General features: G+C 48.0%; 6 protein-coding genes across 6 annotated transcripts; 4 read left to right on the forward strand and 2 right to left on the reverse strand.

Annotated features, from left to right (window-relative positions):
• Positions 1-953: 953 nt before the first annotated feature.
• AO090026000514 (putative bifunctional fatty acid transporter/acyl-CoA synthetase (FAT1)) lies at positions 954-3,073 on the forward strand (the record flags this gene model as incomplete). The annotated part of the gene is made up of 5 exons (XM_001821901.3): positions 954-1,200; positions 1,271-1,426; positions 1,485-2,631; positions 2,690-2,839; positions 2,902-3,073. 5 exons carry the CDS (start codon positions 954-956, stop codon positions 3,071-3,073), a joined length of 1,872 nt encoding a protein of 623 aa, XP_001821953.3.
• Positions 3,074-5,550: 2,477 nt separating this feature from the next.
• AO090026000513 (uncharacterized protein) lies at positions 5,551-6,667 on the forward strand (the record flags this gene model as incomplete). The annotated part of the gene is made up of 3 exons (XM_001821900.3): positions 5,551-5,735; positions 5,796-5,830; positions 5,901-6,667. 3 exons carry the CDS (start codon positions 5,551-5,553, stop codon positions 6,665-6,667), a joined length of 987 nt encoding a protein of 328 aa, XP_001821952.3.
• Positions 6,668-6,880: 213 nt separating this feature from the next.
• AO090026000512 (uncharacterized protein) lies at positions 6,881-7,462 on the forward strand (the record flags this gene model as incomplete). Its single annotated transcript, XM_023236030.1, has 2 exons — positions 6,881-7,066; positions 7,130-7,462. The coding sequence occupies 2 exons, from the start codon at positions 6,881-6,883 to the stop codon at positions 7,460-7,462; spliced, it is 519 nt and encodes a 172-aa protein (XP_023091065.1).
• A 1,265-nt stretch (positions 7,463-8,727) lies between these two features.
• Positions 8,728-9,252, forward strand: AO090026000511 (uncharacterized protein; the record flags this gene model as incomplete). Its single annotated transcript, XM_023236031.1, has 2 exons — positions 8,728-8,757; positions 8,899-9,252. The coding sequence occupies 2 exons, from the start codon at positions 8,728-8,730 to the stop codon at positions 9,250-9,252; spliced, it is 384 nt and encodes a 127-aa protein (XP_023091064.1).
• Positions 9,253-9,825: 573 nt separating this feature from the next.
• On the reverse strand, positions 9,826-11,039 carry AO090026000510 (90S preribosome/SSU processome component KRR1; the record flags this gene model as incomplete). The annotated part of the gene is made up of 3 exons (XM_001821897.3): positions 9,826-10,572; positions 10,642-10,914; positions 10,980-11,039. The coding sequence occupies 3 exons, from the start codon at positions 11,037-11,039 to the stop codon at positions 9,826-9,828; spliced, it is 1,080 nt and encodes a 359-aa protein (XP_001821949.1).
• Positions 11,040-13,085: 2,046 nt separating this feature from the next.
• AO090026000508 (uncharacterized protein) lies at positions 13,086-13,470 on the reverse strand (the record flags this gene model as incomplete). Its single annotated transcript, XM_023236032.1, has 2 exons — positions 13,086-13,224; positions 13,301-13,470. 2 exons carry the CDS (start codon positions 13,468-13,470, stop codon positions 13,086-13,088), a joined length of 309 nt encoding a protein of 102 aa, XP_023091063.1.
• Positions 13,471-16,831: the final 3,361 nt, after the last annotated feature.

Below are 16,831 nucleotides of genomic sequence, written 5' to 3' on the forward strand. Positions count from 1 at the left end.
TAAGTTTGGTTCAAAGATTAGGCTCATAGAAGCCCGTTGCTCGGTGCTGAAAGTTGTCCAGACCTGCCGAGCGGACTTGCCGTTAAGCTGTATCGAGAGCGTAAGATACGGTACGGTTGGGTGGCCTCGGCTGTCGGTCAGATCCCTCAAGGCCATGATTGGGCTTACAATTTTGTGGGGAAGTTGCTAAGTAACTCTAGTGAGTCTTTTGGTGGAGCAGCCATATGGGGAAATCACTTGAGATTACGGAGTACTAGATGGTTGTATTCTGTGTCGTTCAAAGTTTTGTTGGATCGGGCAGTACTTGTGATACTGATACCTTGTACTAGTAGTATGATGCAGGCAATATCTGCACGGTGTTATTATGTTGAGGCCTGAGGCATGCTTCTTTTTCACTTCTGCTTTCGTTTTCTCCCGCCCCATTCCAAGGTTAACTGTATGGCTGTCACTTCCGAGTCTCCACAAGAGTGTCAAAAAAGATACTTTCGTGAAACTGTGAATACTATCTGTGGAGGCCGTGGGACAGAACCGCCTTACCTAGTGGCGGTACCGACGTTTTGGACCCCTTAGCTTGAACAATCGATCTATCGGATGGCAGCATCTCCTTGATTGCCGTTTGGAGCCCCCCAGACCCCAGACATTCGATCTGCACCATGGCCGGCACTTTCAGGTCCCGTCTCTAGATTCCGATCGGTCCAAGCTACGCAGCTATTATGCACTATATTCGTTCTCTCCAGCCCAGTCGCCATAACTAACTTGACAATTTCCATGGAGCAGTGATCAATGCGAAGTTCTTTTTCTTTGTTTAGTACTTTTGTGGCTGCTTTGAACTAGCCAACGCAATCAGTACAAATCCAACAAGAGACACCAGACATACACCTACAGTTTACATTTGACCAGATTCTCGCCGCCTAATGGATCTCTTTTCAGAGATTAGCGCGCCGACTATGGCAATGGCTTCAGCCCTCTCAGTTGGTGCGGCGGCCTACCTCAATGCCAAACTTGCCATTTCTACCGACATATCCACGATATTCAATGATCGGGCTTTTACCGCGCGCTTCGGCCAGCGAATTGCGCAGCTAGGTGACACAACCACGATCTACAAGATGCTTGAAAGAGTCATCGAAGTCGATGGTCATGGCTCGAGCGATGCGCTCTGGTTTGAGAATAAGACATGGACATATAGTCAATTGAAGGACCGTACGTACACCCGTTGTCTTATTAGCGATTCATGGACATAGCTCTTACAGTAAAACTTACACTCGCATAGTTGTGGATCGATTCGCTACGGTTCTCCATGGACGAAACATTAATTCAGGAGATTTCGTTGGTGTTTTCACTACTAATTCTATAGAAATGGTCGTGACGATTTATGCACTTTCGAAGCTGGGCTGTGTCGCTGCACTTATAAATACGAACCTGAGAGGTATTGTCTAGAGATCTACCTATACATCGCAGACGGAAACTAATCCAGACGAGCATAGATGACACATTCATTCACTGCCTCAATGTCTCTGGCTCCAAGTTTATCATCTCAACACCTGATCTATCAGAGTTTGTCTGTTCTGATTTGCCTCATATTGCGCTGAATATATCATCCTTCGACGGTGAATCTGCGGGAACAACAGAACTCATCACAGCCGCGCAATTGCAACAGCTCATCCCCCTTGGCTTGATTCCTGCTAAGAGGTCACCCAGCGATTTTTGCGCTCTAATCTACACTTCTGGAACTACGGGGAAGCCCAAAGCATGTGCAATCCGAAACATGATGACGCTCGTGACATCTAATCCACTCTCGACTGACGCGAACAATCAATCGAAGTACTTCCCACTGCGCACATATTCTCCCCTTCCCCTGTTCCACGGCACCGCTTTCTTCACGGGTTTGTGTTACTCTCTTGGAAACGCGAGCACCTTGTGTTTGCGCCGCAAGTTCTCGGCTTCGCAGTTCTGGAAGGATGTGCATGATTCAAGAGCCACGCGTATTTTGTACATTGGCGAGCTGTGCAGGTACCTTCTGTCAACACCTCCTTCACCCTATGACCAAGATCATTCTTGCATTGTGGCTACTGGTAACGGACTCCGCGGGGAAATCTGGGAGCGCTTCCGCCAAAGATTTGCTGTCCCTGAGATCCGCGAGTTCTACCGGTCAACCGAGGGGGTGGCCAAATTCGATAACCATGGTGTCGGAGCGTGGGGTGCAGGAAAAATTGGGTTTTCTGGCCCTATCAGGCGGTTTTTCGAAGACGATGTGTTCATCGTGAAATATGATACTGAGACAGAAATGCCCTACCGGGACCCAAAGACAGGCTTCTGCGTCCGAGCGAAGCTTGGTGAGGAAGGAGAGGCGATTGGGCGAGTTAGAAATCGCGGGCTACTCACTGAGTATCTACACAACGAAGATGCCACCGAGAAGAAGCTTCTTCGGGATGTGTTCGAGAAAGGCGATATCTTCCAACGTACCGGTGACCTTGTGGTCCAGGACAGAGACGGTTGGGTCAAGTTCCAGGACCGAGTAGGAGACACATTCCGCTGGAAAGGAGAGAACGTCAGTGCAGGAGAAATCCGAGACCACATCTGCCGAATCCCTTCCGTTCATGATGCCGTCGTTTACGGCGTAAAGCTGCAGGGGTATGTCCGATACGTGTTGCTAGTCATTTCAAGCCGTATACTAACATCCTGCTCTTAGTTATGATGGACAAGCCGGAGCTGCGGGAGTCACTCTTGAGGAATCTTCCGCGGCCGTGGAGTCAGAATTCATAAAGAACTTGTACCGTGAGCTGAAGAAGAAGGGTGTGCCATCGTACGCTCTGCCGCGGCTTGTCCGGCTCACTGAAAAGTAAGACTCGAACAACCTGTTATTTATGATAGTTTATGGGCTAACATGCATTTGTCTCGTAGGGTTGCTACTGGCGTCACTTTCAAGCAAGCTAAAGGTGATTTGGCCAAGAAGGGATGGGATCCACGAGGGGACTGGAAAGGCGATAAGTTATATTGGCTGAACGGAAAGACATACGAGAAGCTTGACGAGCGAAGCTGGTCTTCGATCGAAAGTGGACAGGCGAAGCTGTGACGGGGGCATGTATTAATATTTGTTATCAGGAGCGAACGGGGTTTCTTGGATAGACCCTCTCGATCTATAGATAGGATGGTGTACATATAATGCCAAGACGCTAGCACATAAAGTCAAGATTCTAAGTTTGTTCGGCAGTTGTCTTGAATATTGAAGATTATTCACATAACCCTAATAACGTAATCCACGGGCGAGCGGCCATCCCGGGCGAGCGGCCACGTCAACCAATTTCAACCACGCTTGAAGAATCTATATATTTCAACCACCAACTATGCCACCAAAAGCAGCCAGAAAGCTAAAAGATTCTATTGAACAAGAAGGTAGAATTCTACTAGCAATTTCAGCTATTAAAAAACAAGAAATTCGCACTATAGCTGAAGCAGCACGTATCTATAATATTCCACGTACTACCCTTCGGAGACGCCTGAATGGCCATACTTTTCGAGCCGAAACGCGCGCCAATGGCCATAAATTAACTCAAAATGAGGAGAATTCGCTGGTACACTGGATTCTATCGCTAGATCAGCGTGGAGCACCTCCTCGACCCGCTCATGTACGAGAAATGGCCAATATCTTACTTTTAAAGCGTGGTTTTAGTGATACTCCTACTACTGTTGGTGAAAACTGGGTATATACTTTTATTAAACGCCGTGAGGAGTTAAAAACTCAATTTTCTCGCCGCTATAACTATCAGCGCGCTAAATACGAGGATCCTAAGCTTTTACATAAGTGGTTTGAGCGCGTACAAATCACTATAATGCAGTATAGCATTCAACCGGACGATATCTACAACTTTGATGAAACTGGCTTTGCAATGGGCTTGATATCTACTACTAAAGTAGTTACTCGAGCTGAGTTAGCTGATAGACCTTTTCTTCTACAGCCAGGGAACCGGGAATGGGTCACTTCTATTAAGTATATTAGCTCTAGGGGGCCTCTTCCACCTTGCCTTATCTTCAAAGGCAAAGTCCATATTGAGGGCTGGTACGAGATGGGTCTACCATCAGACTGGCGTATAGAAACGAGTGCAAATGGCTGGACTACCGATGAGATAGGTCTACGTTGGCTGCAGCAGCTATTTATACCTTTTACTGCTGGCCGTACGGTTGGTCGATATCGGCTTTTAATACTCGATGGTCACGGTAGTCATTTAACACCTCAGTTCGACGATATATGCAGTCAAAACAATATTATACCACTCTGTATACCTGCGCACTCATCTCACCTACTTCAGCCGCTTGATATAGGCTGCTTTGGCCCCCTAAAACGCGCGTACGGACAGCTGGTTGAGAATAAGATGAGATTAGACTTCAACCACATCAATAAACTTGACTTTCTTGAAGCCTTTCCTCAGGCAAGAGCTCAGATATATACTACTAGTAATATCTGCAGCGGTTTCTCAGCTACTGGTCTTATTCCTTTCAATCCTAAGCGTGTATTATCTCAGCTAAATATTCAGCTAGAAGCAACACCTCCAGGTAGTAGACCTAGTAGTAGGTCTACTAATTCAGTGCCTAAAACGCCTCATAATCTAAAGCAACTACAAAAACAGGAAACTACACTGAAGAAGCTGCTTAGAGCTCGTACAAAGAGCCCTGATTCGCCTACTAAGATTGTGATAAAGCAGCTTTTCAAAGGCTATGAACGAGCTTTAAATAAAGCTACTATTACAAAGCAGGAAGCCAGAGAACTACGCGCCGCGCATGAAAGAATACTTAAAAAGAAAAGCGCTCTACTAGACAGCTGCCTATAGAATCAGGCGCTTCAGTTCAGGAAGCTCAGGAGCTTATACAAGGCAGAAATTCTACTATAGAGCCTATAACTACTGCCTCAGTAGATATAGGCGCTCCGGTAGAAAGCCAGCGTATACGTGCTCCACCAAGGTGTTCTGGCTGTAATATACTAGAACATAAAATTACTCAGTATCCTAATCGTCAGACTATTTAAATTTTTTATAGAAATGCACATTTTTCGGTGTTTTGAATAGCTTCATTTCTAGGAGGTGCGTAGAGTTCTGGTGTGGTGGCCGCTCGCCCGGGATGGCCGCTCGCCCGTGGATTACGTTAACTACCCAGGATTACTCAGTCGAATAAATCTATCTTCTTGGCACATAGAATTCTTCGCTTTCAATATACTTCCTAATTTTCTCTATTTTAACTTATTTTTTCTCTCTTGACAAAAACGGCATGCCGCAATCAACCCGCCGTCTCCAAGCTAATCTCCCGAATCAAGCTAGGGCCAAAAGATCGGCATGGAACTAAGCCACTGGTGAACCAATGCATGAACACGGCTTTCCCTGCCCTCTCTTCTATTCGTTCGATACCTCTTAGTCGTATATGCTCGGATATCTTGTATCATCGTCTATCGAATCGTAAGGCGCGGGGTTAAAATCTCTTGCGTTTAGTATATAAAGGCTGCCCTAGTCCGTTTTAGAAACAGATGCGAAGCAAAATTTCAACATTAATCGCAGCTGCACCATGACAGACTCCGGTGTACCTCCACAGGAATCTCATACCCAACAGTCTCGCGTAGACGAGGGGAAATCCTCAGAGCAGGTTTTCCAGGAAGCCACTCCGGATAAGGATCTGGAACAGCCAATCGCACCTGATCAGTTTGATGTGAAATACTGTACCACAAAATGGGAAATATGGGCATACTATGCGTGCGTTGATAACATATCGTGGAAAGGATAATATTACTAAACAAAAAAACATCAAATCAGTTACTACATTGGAAACAATGGATTGTCTTTATTCAGTAGGACTCCCATCCGTTCAGATCAAAAAAAAAATACAGCAGAGTTTATCTGACAATTGACTATCTGCAGACTTCGGCCCAACTGCCTTCCAAAACCTACTCAGCCAAGCTGCAGGCGATAGCGGAACTCTCTATTTTGCAGGACGAGAACGCTCTATCAATAGTATCGTTCTTCTCAGCAATGGAATTTCATTCGCCATCCAAGTGGTCATCTTTCTAGTCATCGGCAGTTTCGCCGATTTCGGTACATGGCGACCCAGTATCCTCATCACCCTTTCGATAATCGCATATGCAATCGGGTTCGGCTGGCTTGGCGTTCACACGGCAGACAAATGGCACGTCGGCGTAGGACTGTACATCGTCGGCTTAATCGCCTATCAAACGACGCTGACCTTCTGGACGGCAGCATTCCCGGGTTTGGCGCGCAATACACCCGAAATGAAAGCAAAAGCCGATGCCTATACCGCGGGAACTATATCGCGGGATGAATACGATCAAGCCGATACAATAGAACGGAGTAGGTTGGCGAACATCGCTTTCTATGTCCAATCCTGTGCGGAGGTAGTCATCCTTGCTATTATCGTGGGTATCATGTTCGGAGTGCATGTCAATGCAAGTGAGGAAAATAACAACTGGGGCTTGAGTGTTCTGATTGCCTTTGCGAGTGGTGTGTGGCTGCTCGTTTCGTTGCCTTGGTTCTTTCTTGAGAAGCGTCGGCCAGGACAGGATCCGCAGGGGAGGAATATCTTCGTTGCGGGTCTGTGGCAGCTGTATTATGCTATGAAGCAGGTGTGGAGACTGAAGCAGAGCTTGCTTTATCTTGTTGGTAAGATTTGATCTTGGCCTTCTCCAAACGCATCGGGTAGCCTATGGAGTTGCTAATCGGAACTCTAGGATATTTCCTCTTGGGCGATTCGTTGAATACAACTGTGACTGTGATATCAACCTTGCAGAACAGTGTAGTCTCTTATAACACCCTAGAATTGACGTACCTTCTGATTGCTGGAATTGCAGCTCAGGTTCGTGCACCATCATATCTCCTATCTTTGTATGTGTTTAACCGATCAACAACAGGCAGTGGGGATCTACGGCTTCTGGTTCATCCAGCAACGCTTCAAACTCGGCACCAAAACCATGTTCAGCACCATTGCCGTCGCAATTATATTGCTCGATGGTTGGGGCATGATCGGCATCTGGACACAGAAATTTGGTTTCCATAATGGCTGGGAATTCTGGGTACGTCAGACACTTCCTCTTTGTTTGGCAGTATTTTCAGACACTAACTGGGGTGAAAAATAGCTCTACCAAGTATATTACGGTCTTTTCGTCTGCCCGTGGTATAGTTACTCGCAAATCATGATCTCCGAAGTCGCACCCCGGGGCCACGACTTCCTTTTCTTTAGTTTGTTCAGTATCGTTGGCAAGACCTCGTCTTTCATTGGACCTCTTGTCTCGAGTGCGATTATCGATGCAACGCCGTCTGGAAACGCCTCGATGCCTTTCTACTTTCTCTTTGGGCTGAGCGTGGCCAGTTTTGCTGTTTTGGCGATATGGCTGGATCTGAAGAAGAGTCGACGAGAGCAGGAGCTGTTTCTTCAGGGTAAGGATGGAAATGGGTCGGGAGATATGTAAGTTAGTATTCTCAGCTGAGAGTTCGCTGTCGGCAGCTGGGAAATTGTGAGGCTTGGAGTCACGGCATATATTCATACGAGATGTTTTTTTTTAATTCAATGTACGTTATCACACATGATCCACAGTTAGCATAGTGTATACCTTTAGTAGTATAGGGTGACCTTTATCCCTGTTTCTTCATGCATACTTCGGTTAAGCGTCGTATTAATCAGAATGACTCATTATGACTTTCCCCGATGGATGCCCGCATGTCCATCAAACGAGTAAGTGGGGATATATATTCGAAGTATATTGGTTAAGGCTTACAGACGAAGCCTCGGACGAAGCTTCGAAGGAAACTGAGATTTTTTAGTTTTATTATTTGATGTCATTCATCGTTCTTCCCTAGTGTTTAATCTATAGTGACCTCCGTGTATCCGTCCGAGCGTTGCTAGGGTGTTCAGTCGGGAATTAGCTATCACTATATGCACAGCAACTTCTTGTAGCATGGTAATCCTATCTTTTAATCCTCGTCGTGAGTACGTATATAGTAGCTATTGATCAACAACAGAAAATAATTGAGCTACAGAGTCAAGACATCCCGCTCGCAGGCTTAGACGTGAGTCAAACCGCACATTCAGACACAATATTGATCGTAAAGCATACAGCTCTTGTTTGTTCATAATTGTAATCCCCTACTAGATAGTAATTAGCACCCTTCAATAACGGGAGAAGTGGCCCACAGCATCCCAGGCCACGGGGGTTCTCCCTGTGGGTACCCGCAAGTATATAAAAACAACGCACGTTCTCGTTGCAGCTTTCTAGTTTTGTTCCTCCCACCAGCAAATCCCAACAAATGAGCTGCTAAACCCAGCCACTTGCACACAGTCTCCAAATTGAGTCCCAAGCATCAGCCTCTCCCCTGTAGAGGAGAGAGAGGCCCTAAACCTTGAGCTCGTGGCCACACAACAACCATCCAAGTCCATCATGGCCATTTCGCACGCCGTGGTTTTCTTCCGACCACAACAACAGAAGGAACCAATCCCTCCTTGGTGAACCCCCTTGGGAGCCGGTACCAGACTTCGCAGCACCAGGACTCAACTGGAACGATGAGATGCTAGAGACCCAGTCTGACCAGCGCCCTGTTGCCGCTCAAGCTCGACCAGATCCCATGCTTCCCTCGGACCTGTTGTCGCCATCGTCAAACCCACCAGTTTCTACTTCTCCTACGGCGCCGTTCGGGCGAATTGAAGATGCCGCACTGTCGAGGCTGTTCAGTCCATTGAATGCATCGTTTACGGGAACCGGGTTCAATGGTATGTCATTTATTGTTTGTTTGGTTTTATCGATGTGATTGAAACCCTGACTTACCGGTACTAGGTTGTCCTATTACTGGTGTCCATGATGATAGCCACCTTTCCTTAAACTCCCAGCCATATACTGTATCTCAGCAACAGAGCCCCGGCTTAATCAATAAAGAAACTCCAACTTCGAACACTGATGCGGCGGACTCATTACCCGGTCAAGAATACCTAGCCGAGACATTATCCCCTGAAGTATCCGGCACCAGTCGTTCTAAGCGCAAAGCAGGCACCCTCAAACAGGATCCTAGCGATGAGAAAGCCATGACAGCCATCAAACGACAGCGTAACACCATGGCTGCGCGGAGATACCGTCAAAAGGGACGAGATCGCATTTCTGAACTGGAGTGCGCCTTGAGAGACATGGAACACGAGCGAAACGAGCTTAGGCTCCAGCTGGCGAGGAGAGAGGCCGAAGTGGCTGCCTTGAAGGAGATGTTGAGGAGGTAGATTTTGGTGGGTGTCTTTGGGGTTGCTTGGGGTTTGTCTATAGTGTAAGGGTCGATTTGTGAGGCTGTGGGTTTGCTGTTGATGTGGATTTGTTATAGAGGAGTGTTCTGTTGAGATATACACAACTCTGCGTTTTCCTGTTAAAGATGTTGTTTATATTTGAGTTGTTGCTGGTTGGGTTTGTATTTGATTTTACTTTGAATGTGTTGATAGAGTTTATTTATATATCTGGTAGTCGGGAGGTTCACTACATACCGCCAGTAAAAAGGAGTACATGAAGTAGGCTATGACGATGGCAAAGTTTGGTCAAGCCGCCGTTAGCTTACGTTACAAGCACAGTAATGAGTCTCACACTACAGTCGGGTTATACATGTTGAGAGCAAATTCACTAGAAAGAAGCAAAAGGATATATGATTTTTTTGGTCCGAACTTTTGGAAGAGTGAAAGAAACTCCAGCCCATGCTATGCCTAAGCGCCGTATCTCGGGAATGTAAACGTGAAGGATCAATATCTGACGGAGAACATAAAAGGAAAAAGAGTAGCATAAGGGGAATATAAATATCAGCAATATATTTAAGATTCTCCGTCCGACGAGGCGCTCTCCTTCGACTTGCTCTTCTTCTTCTTCTTCTCTTTCTTTTCGGAGCCATCGACGTCTGCTTCTGCTTCCGCCTCGCGCTTTCGCTTCTTCTCTTTCTTCTCTTTCTTCTCCTTTTTGGCACTCTCCAGCTCCTCGGGCGGCACGAAGGCCTTGGCCCGCTCCTTCATCTTTTCCTCGCGCTTCACGCGCTGCTTCTCCATAAGCTCTTCCTTCTGTGCGCGGTCCTTGGCTTCCTTGGACAAGAAGTACTCGCCCGACTCGATCTGCAAGTCCACCTTGCTCTTCTCCGGGGCCGGTGGGAAAGGAGTATAGACCTTCTTGGACTTGTCGGTAACCTTGAATGGCGTGCGACGCTTCGAGAGGGTGCGCTTCTTGAAATTTGGCAGGAATCGGTCCCAGGATTCGTTGGCTAATGTGGGGTCCTTGGCCAATTCACGCTTGATCATGAGCTCCTTGATGTGGTAGATGGGATGGATGTTGGCCATGCAGTCGTTCACCACCTTGCGCACTTCTTTCAGACCCTTATAAGGACCCATTGCGGAGACAGTGTTTCCTTGCACCAGGATATAAGTCTGGGTTAAGAGCTCGAGAGCTTTGAGAGTCGAACCGTTCGGTCCTAGGATCCGTTGGCGACGCTTAACGAAACGTTCTTTGTTGCGGACTTGGCTTCGGATTTTGATGATATCACATGCGACGCCATCCTCGAGGATTTTCAAAGCCTATCATCGATCGAAACGGTCAGCGGATGGGTCCCGACAATATTGCAAAACGATAGACAATCAACCTACCTGTTGCACAGGCACACTTCTGGCAAGCAGCTTGATAAGATCACGGGCCTTGAGAATTGCGGCTGGGTCATAAGTCTTCCGGGTGGTCTTCACAGTCATGCTACCCTCTACCAAATCCAGAGTACAAGCGATCCCCTGCTTTTCCAGAGCCCTTGTTACAAGTGGCCATGCTTCCTTCAGGTAAACTTCACGGTATTTAGGGAAGAGAGTAGCGAAAGAGGATTCCTCGGCGAAGCTACCAGCGACATTATCCTCGGATTTGAATGGCTCGATCTAGTCGCAGATAGTACGTTAGAAGACGAGCGAATATCACCTAGGGAGATACATGAACAACAAACCTTCCACTTATCGATGTCATCCGTATCCCACGGCTTATCCCTCTTGTATGTGGATGGCATTTTGGAAGATTGGGTTGCGCAGCCTTTTTGGCAGGTGGTACAGGATTATTCTTCGACGGATCTGAATTGGCCGCCAACTTTTTTCTGATCCGCGCGGAGACTTACCATGTTTGGCATTTAGCGCGCCAGGCGATTACTGCGGAACCGAGTTAGGTAAATATGCGCTTTAGGCGCACAAGCGCCCGATTGAATGGTTCGGGCGTCTAGGCGGATGAGCCTCACAGATGCTCCTTCATCAATTTGGGCGTCTGGTTGGTCAATCCACGGTTTATCGGCGGGTCCATTCCACAATTCGTGATAAGTTAAATCACGCAGAAGAAGCGAAGCTACAGATTGCCACATGGCAATGTTGAGTGGCCTCTAGAGTCCTCATGTGGTTGACCCAGCTACTTACGAGTCATGGATTTGATAGATCAGATGCAGCTGTGAGAATGGCAGGTCCAACTAAGCCCCTTTTTAGCATTCCATGTCCGTGGCGCTGGGTCTCCTTGGTGGATTTCTGGGACAAGAGACACACACCAAACCACGTCCGTTTGGCCTTGGAAGAGCAAATAATCCAGTGATTTTTCTGAAAGAAATTGAACCCACTGTCGGTTCCTGGTACTTGATTACTGAACAGCAATGGTCCTTTGCCAACTAATCACAGAGAGAAAGAAGGCAAGGTTGACTGGGAAATTACAGAGGCCCGCAGCTCCCTTTGCCCCACACAGTCTATCGTAGGAAACTTTTCCATCAGGACGATAGCACCAACCAGAGTCCACAAAGGACCGCTTGGAACCTGGAAGTTTGCCCGTAGCATAGTCCTAAATTCTCTCTCTTACCCATTGGTTTAACAGTTTGCCTCTTGTTGGTGTAATTAAAGTTTCAAGTGGTGTCCACTATTGATAGTCGTAACGTCAATCTGGAAGGCAGAGATTGGCAACGCCAATCCTACTGAGCGATCCGCTAGAGGGTTCTGGGTGGAATCATGCCAATTCTCGCTATAGTATTTCACTAGCAATCAAGGCAGTAGTAATTCGACACGGCGTAGACATGATTATGGCGAAGGAGGGAGGGGAGGGAGCTTCCATCAGGGACGATTTTGGCAGGTAATTTTTTTGTTGCTGCTTAAGGTTCAGAGACGACCCGTCAGTTTGGTACCCTACCCGAGACGGGGCCCGTTTCCCAGTCCTGCTTGTCCCCTACACCGTCTTCCCTTTCCCTTTCTCTCTCACACACATTCTCCCTTCTTCGGTGGCAATGACTTCAGGTTCGAATTGGTGGACCACTCCGTTGGAGTTTCCACTGAACCTTGCTGGTATTGAACAATGAGATATCTCCCCACAAGCCATCATATTCGCGATATGCTCGCTAGCCCTTGAGATGACGATTCTGGGTGAACGGGCTTTCTTTGATTCCCTCTTCCCATTCGTCTGAGTGGTCTTCCTAGCTTTTGGGCCAACAGTCCCCATCTAGCACTCACTTTCCATTCTAGATATTCGCAGATCCACAGTGGCGCCTCTCGGACCGATAAGAGATCAGGACAACGACGACGGTTCCAATGCTTCCTAGAAACGAAGATGACCGCTCACGCAGAGCCAGCTGGCTGAGGAAAGAAGGGTTCATTCCATCAACATACCCTCCTTTCCTGGGTTAAAACGAAGCGGCATATCCGGCATACGCCCAGGACTCTGCTCGGTCTTTTTTATACAGGCCTCTTGAGGGCCCAGTCCTCATACTGCATGTCAGCGAGCTCCCGGCTTCATGTCCAATACAAGTGACCCATCTCCGAACTTCGAGCCCACTGCTATCTTTATTCCCTGTAGAGTGCCGTTATGCGCGAGGGACAGTTATTTGTCGGACGTTTGACGCATGGAGTTAACTGCTAGTTCTGATAACTACACTGTTGCTTGTGGACGGTTTGGTCATGCGGAGGTGGTGATAGTACTTAGAACCGCCAGGGACATGACTCCTAGAGGCGAAGGAAGATACTGAGACACATATTCCGGTGGAAACTGACCAATATTTAGCTGCTTTCAAGCTCTATCTGTCCAATGTCAAAAATATCTAATCTGATGATGGAACATTATGGTTCCCTCGGGCAGTCAAGCCAGGAACGTCTTCGATAGAGATACAATAGCTCTCTACCAATCGTTGGAAGAGGATCGCGGACTGAGTATCACACCCATCCCTCCGGCAATTTTTACTAGGGTTTTCTTCCAATGCAAACATACCTGGTGTTGTTAGAATTCCGTCACGGATTGCTCGAAGAGCGAACTCACAAGGGAAAGTAGGCCTTCAAATTGTGGGTATCGGCTTCCTGCTGTGCTCGCGCTATCAGCTCCGCAAACTGCTGTGGGGTCATTCGCAGTCGCTGGGTAAATGGGTAAAGTCCCAACGCGGGAAGCAGTTTCTTAACATTATCACGGTTTGCGGCGCCTATATCTCGCATCCTTGGGTCTATCCAGTGTTAAAAGAAACTTTTCGCTCATATGGCGTATATGCACTTTACCATTGGACCATGCGGATAGAGGAAGTGGGATCATTCGAGCATCAACCTCCGCCAGGCCTGCTGCTGTCAGAAGATTTCTCAATCTTGTTCCCACGCGAAGGTCCTTCACTTCCTCCAAAGAGCCCATTAATTGCGTGCTCCATTGCCTCAATGCATGCTGCTCGGTGATTGAGCCGTTATCTGACTGGACATTGAAGTATATCTCGACTAGTTGCACCCAGCCCCCTGGCTTCAAAACTCTGTGACAACCAAAAGTTAGTCTAAGGCGTCGGCGATACCTCGTGTTGGATCAGAGAGCCGGTCTTCAGGAAGCAGACCTTTTAATGTCTCGGATATAGGAGGGCCAGCGGTCTCGGTTGATGCCAGTTGCGAGCAGCCTTGAATGGACAAGGTCGAAGTGGTTCGGGGGGAATGTGAATGGACGGTTCAGATCATCGACCTATATCGCGACATAGATACGTTAGTGCACATTTCTCAGAATTCACAGGCCCCCGTTGAGAAAAACTCTCTGCTAGATCCGGCACAATGTGGCCGCAGGGGACATTTCGTCGAGCAGTGGGAATGTGGAAAAGGGGCATGGTTATAGCAACTGGTGCATAGCGAGGCTCCCGCAGATGAGAGATGATGAACTCACTTGTAGGCATAAATTATCCGGTATATCGTCTGGGTTCATATAAGGGTATATATCGAGGCCGATCACCTTCAGTCGAGGCAATTAGCTGGTTGGTACTGGGAAGACGAACCCACCTGGACTACGTACCTTGCATTTGGGATGCTGCTCTGCGGCCTCGATGGCCCACGATCCAGTGCCATAGCCACAGTCGAGGATCTTTTGAGGCCGCGGGATCGGCGGGAAAATTAGCCTGTTGTCAAAAACCTTGTTGAAAACCTGGTGCTGGAGTTCGAGTCGTTCTGCCTCTTCCTGGCGGTGGACCAGCGGTCAGCTTCGTCCCGAGTCCCAGACTTTTTTCTGATCTTACTCCGTCCACCGGCTCAAAAAATATTTGGTGGTCGATCGAGAACCTCTGAAATACGCGACTTTGGATGGTTATGGTCTCGAGGTACACGTCGTCCAGCGCTTCCGTTTCCGAGTCAGGGCTCCTTAGTGACCCAGAAAGTCAGTGCTCATGGTCTGTCCACAATCGAGGGACGGGTTTAAGTACGTCATTGTAGTCCCGTTCCTGGGCGGCTCACGAGGGAGTGGGTTTAATGAAGCTTAACGGATTGAATCAAGGACAGCAATGAAATCCCATCTCTCGGGGCCGCGTCTATCGTGGGAAATGGATGGCAGGTTATGTTGTGGTTAAGGGATCTCTTTGTTGAAGCGATCGACGGGGCACGAAGAATATTCGACGAGAAAAGTACCGCTGGACACGAACCAAAAATGACTATCTTGCACTCCATGGACTATTGGTGAAGCAGTCCGTACTATGCGGGACTGAGTCTTCGTACTAAAATGTACGGCCGGTAAAGGAAAATCCGTCCAGGCCAGTCCCAGGCGTCTGTCTTGCCTTTTGGAAGAACCCAGCAAATCATGGTCCTTAAACCCCCCTTCACAGAGGCAAAATTCAGTCAATGGCAGGCCACCCTTTCGAACTACTACGTTTCCCTCCGTGACAACAGGTTAAACATCGTCTGCCCTTGTCTTAAAAGAAATACGACTACCTCGGGGGTATTTACCCAGGATTACATCCCACCAATATGCAGCGAAGGGAGGGGTCGGCGATTTACTTCCGGAGGGGCCACCGATGCCGACGGCTTTCGACGCCTACGAGGGCTAATTCACTAACCCTTGGGCTTCACCCTTCACCCGCCTAGTCAGTATATTTGAGAGGGGGGTTAGACATCGTCGCACAAGGTTTCGGTTTCTCTTCAGCTCCCTTATTCGGTAGGAACGCTCGTGGATCATCTTGAGATCCTTGTTCCTAGTGGGGACCGAGACTTTTGGCATTTTCGCTGTTAGTACAGGGCTCACGTGTTGTCTCCTATACGATTTTTACGTGCGACTGCAGGCCAGGCAACATCAGTAACTCGAAATCAATACAGTACAGCCCTAGTCTTTGCATGGCCACACAACACTAGATCTGCGAAAAAAAATTTTAAATTATGGATTGAAGGACGGGCCTGCATGGTGGGGGTGGCACGTCATGGTGTAATATCACTAGGATGCCCACGCCTGCAGAATTAATCGCAGGAGGGAGACTGGGGCTCTACGACAGTGAATCATTTACAGCGAAATAATTATCCGACGACCGCCCTGCAGATGCAAGCAGCTATTGCGGATACACTAATGATTTAGCTGAAGGTAAAGCACGCTCTTTCGCGTCGTCAGACCGCGTTCAATGCTGGCCGTAGAGATGGCCTATGGTCTAGCCGTTGACCTCAGCTTGATGCTGGCTGTGCCCGAACAGCCACCCATTCTAAGCCTGACTATCCCGATACCAGAGACATTAAAAGGTAGGTAATAAAAAAATGACAGCATTGATATTTGAATCAGGTGGGGGAATCTTGAGGAGTGGCTTGTGAGCGCAGCGATCAGCAGGGCAATGGGCAATATATCGGTTTTGGCTGACAATCTAGCCCAATTCCATGAACTATATTCTCTTTGGAATTTTTTATTATCCCTTATTTTCCCTCAATGACAGCCTGCGCCTCTTTCTCACCGCTCCTTTTGTGCGTCGCCTGTCGTACTAGAGCTTGAAACAAATGACACTAAGGCGCCCACACGATGGGTCACGGTCCCGATTGAGAATAGCAGAGTATATCTGACAAGCGATGGCGCTTGGCGGGTGGGCCAGCGATCTTTAGGTCGCACGGAAGACTCTCCTAAGAGTCAAGATATGCAAGCGATGGGTCGGAGCGTCAGAGGCCTGAACAATTGTGGAGTATGGGTACGGATTGTTTTTGATTGACCTGACAAGGAATACGAGGCTATAGACTGCTTTGCGGCATCCCCAAAGCTCTATGACGCCGATTCCCGCTCTTGGGATTGAGTTCAATGGTTACTTTCAGGAAAATTCCACTAACCGAGAGGAAAGTGAGATGGGAGCCCAATTGGCAAATCAGCATCGCCTCGGTCGAGCGTTGCTCTTCCTTCGACTGTTTTAGTGGATTTTCACGAGGATGTTGTGTTGGTCATAACCACCGATTCTGATTTGCGGCCGCACACCCATGGCCATCGCTAAGCATGCAGACCGGGAATCCATGCAGGGCCAATGCCAAATGAGCACCCAAGCTGTCGGGTCTCTCGACAACAGGATTTAAACCCAGGGTTGGTCGGTAAGGCATTTTGACAGCGATC

This window comes from Aspergillus oryzae, chromosome 3 (assembly GCF_000184455.2).
Source record: "Aspergillus oryzae RIB40 DNA, chromosome 3".
NCBI lineage: Eukaryota > Fungi > Ascomycota > Eurotiomycetes > Eurotiales > Aspergillaceae > Aspergillus > Aspergillus oryzae.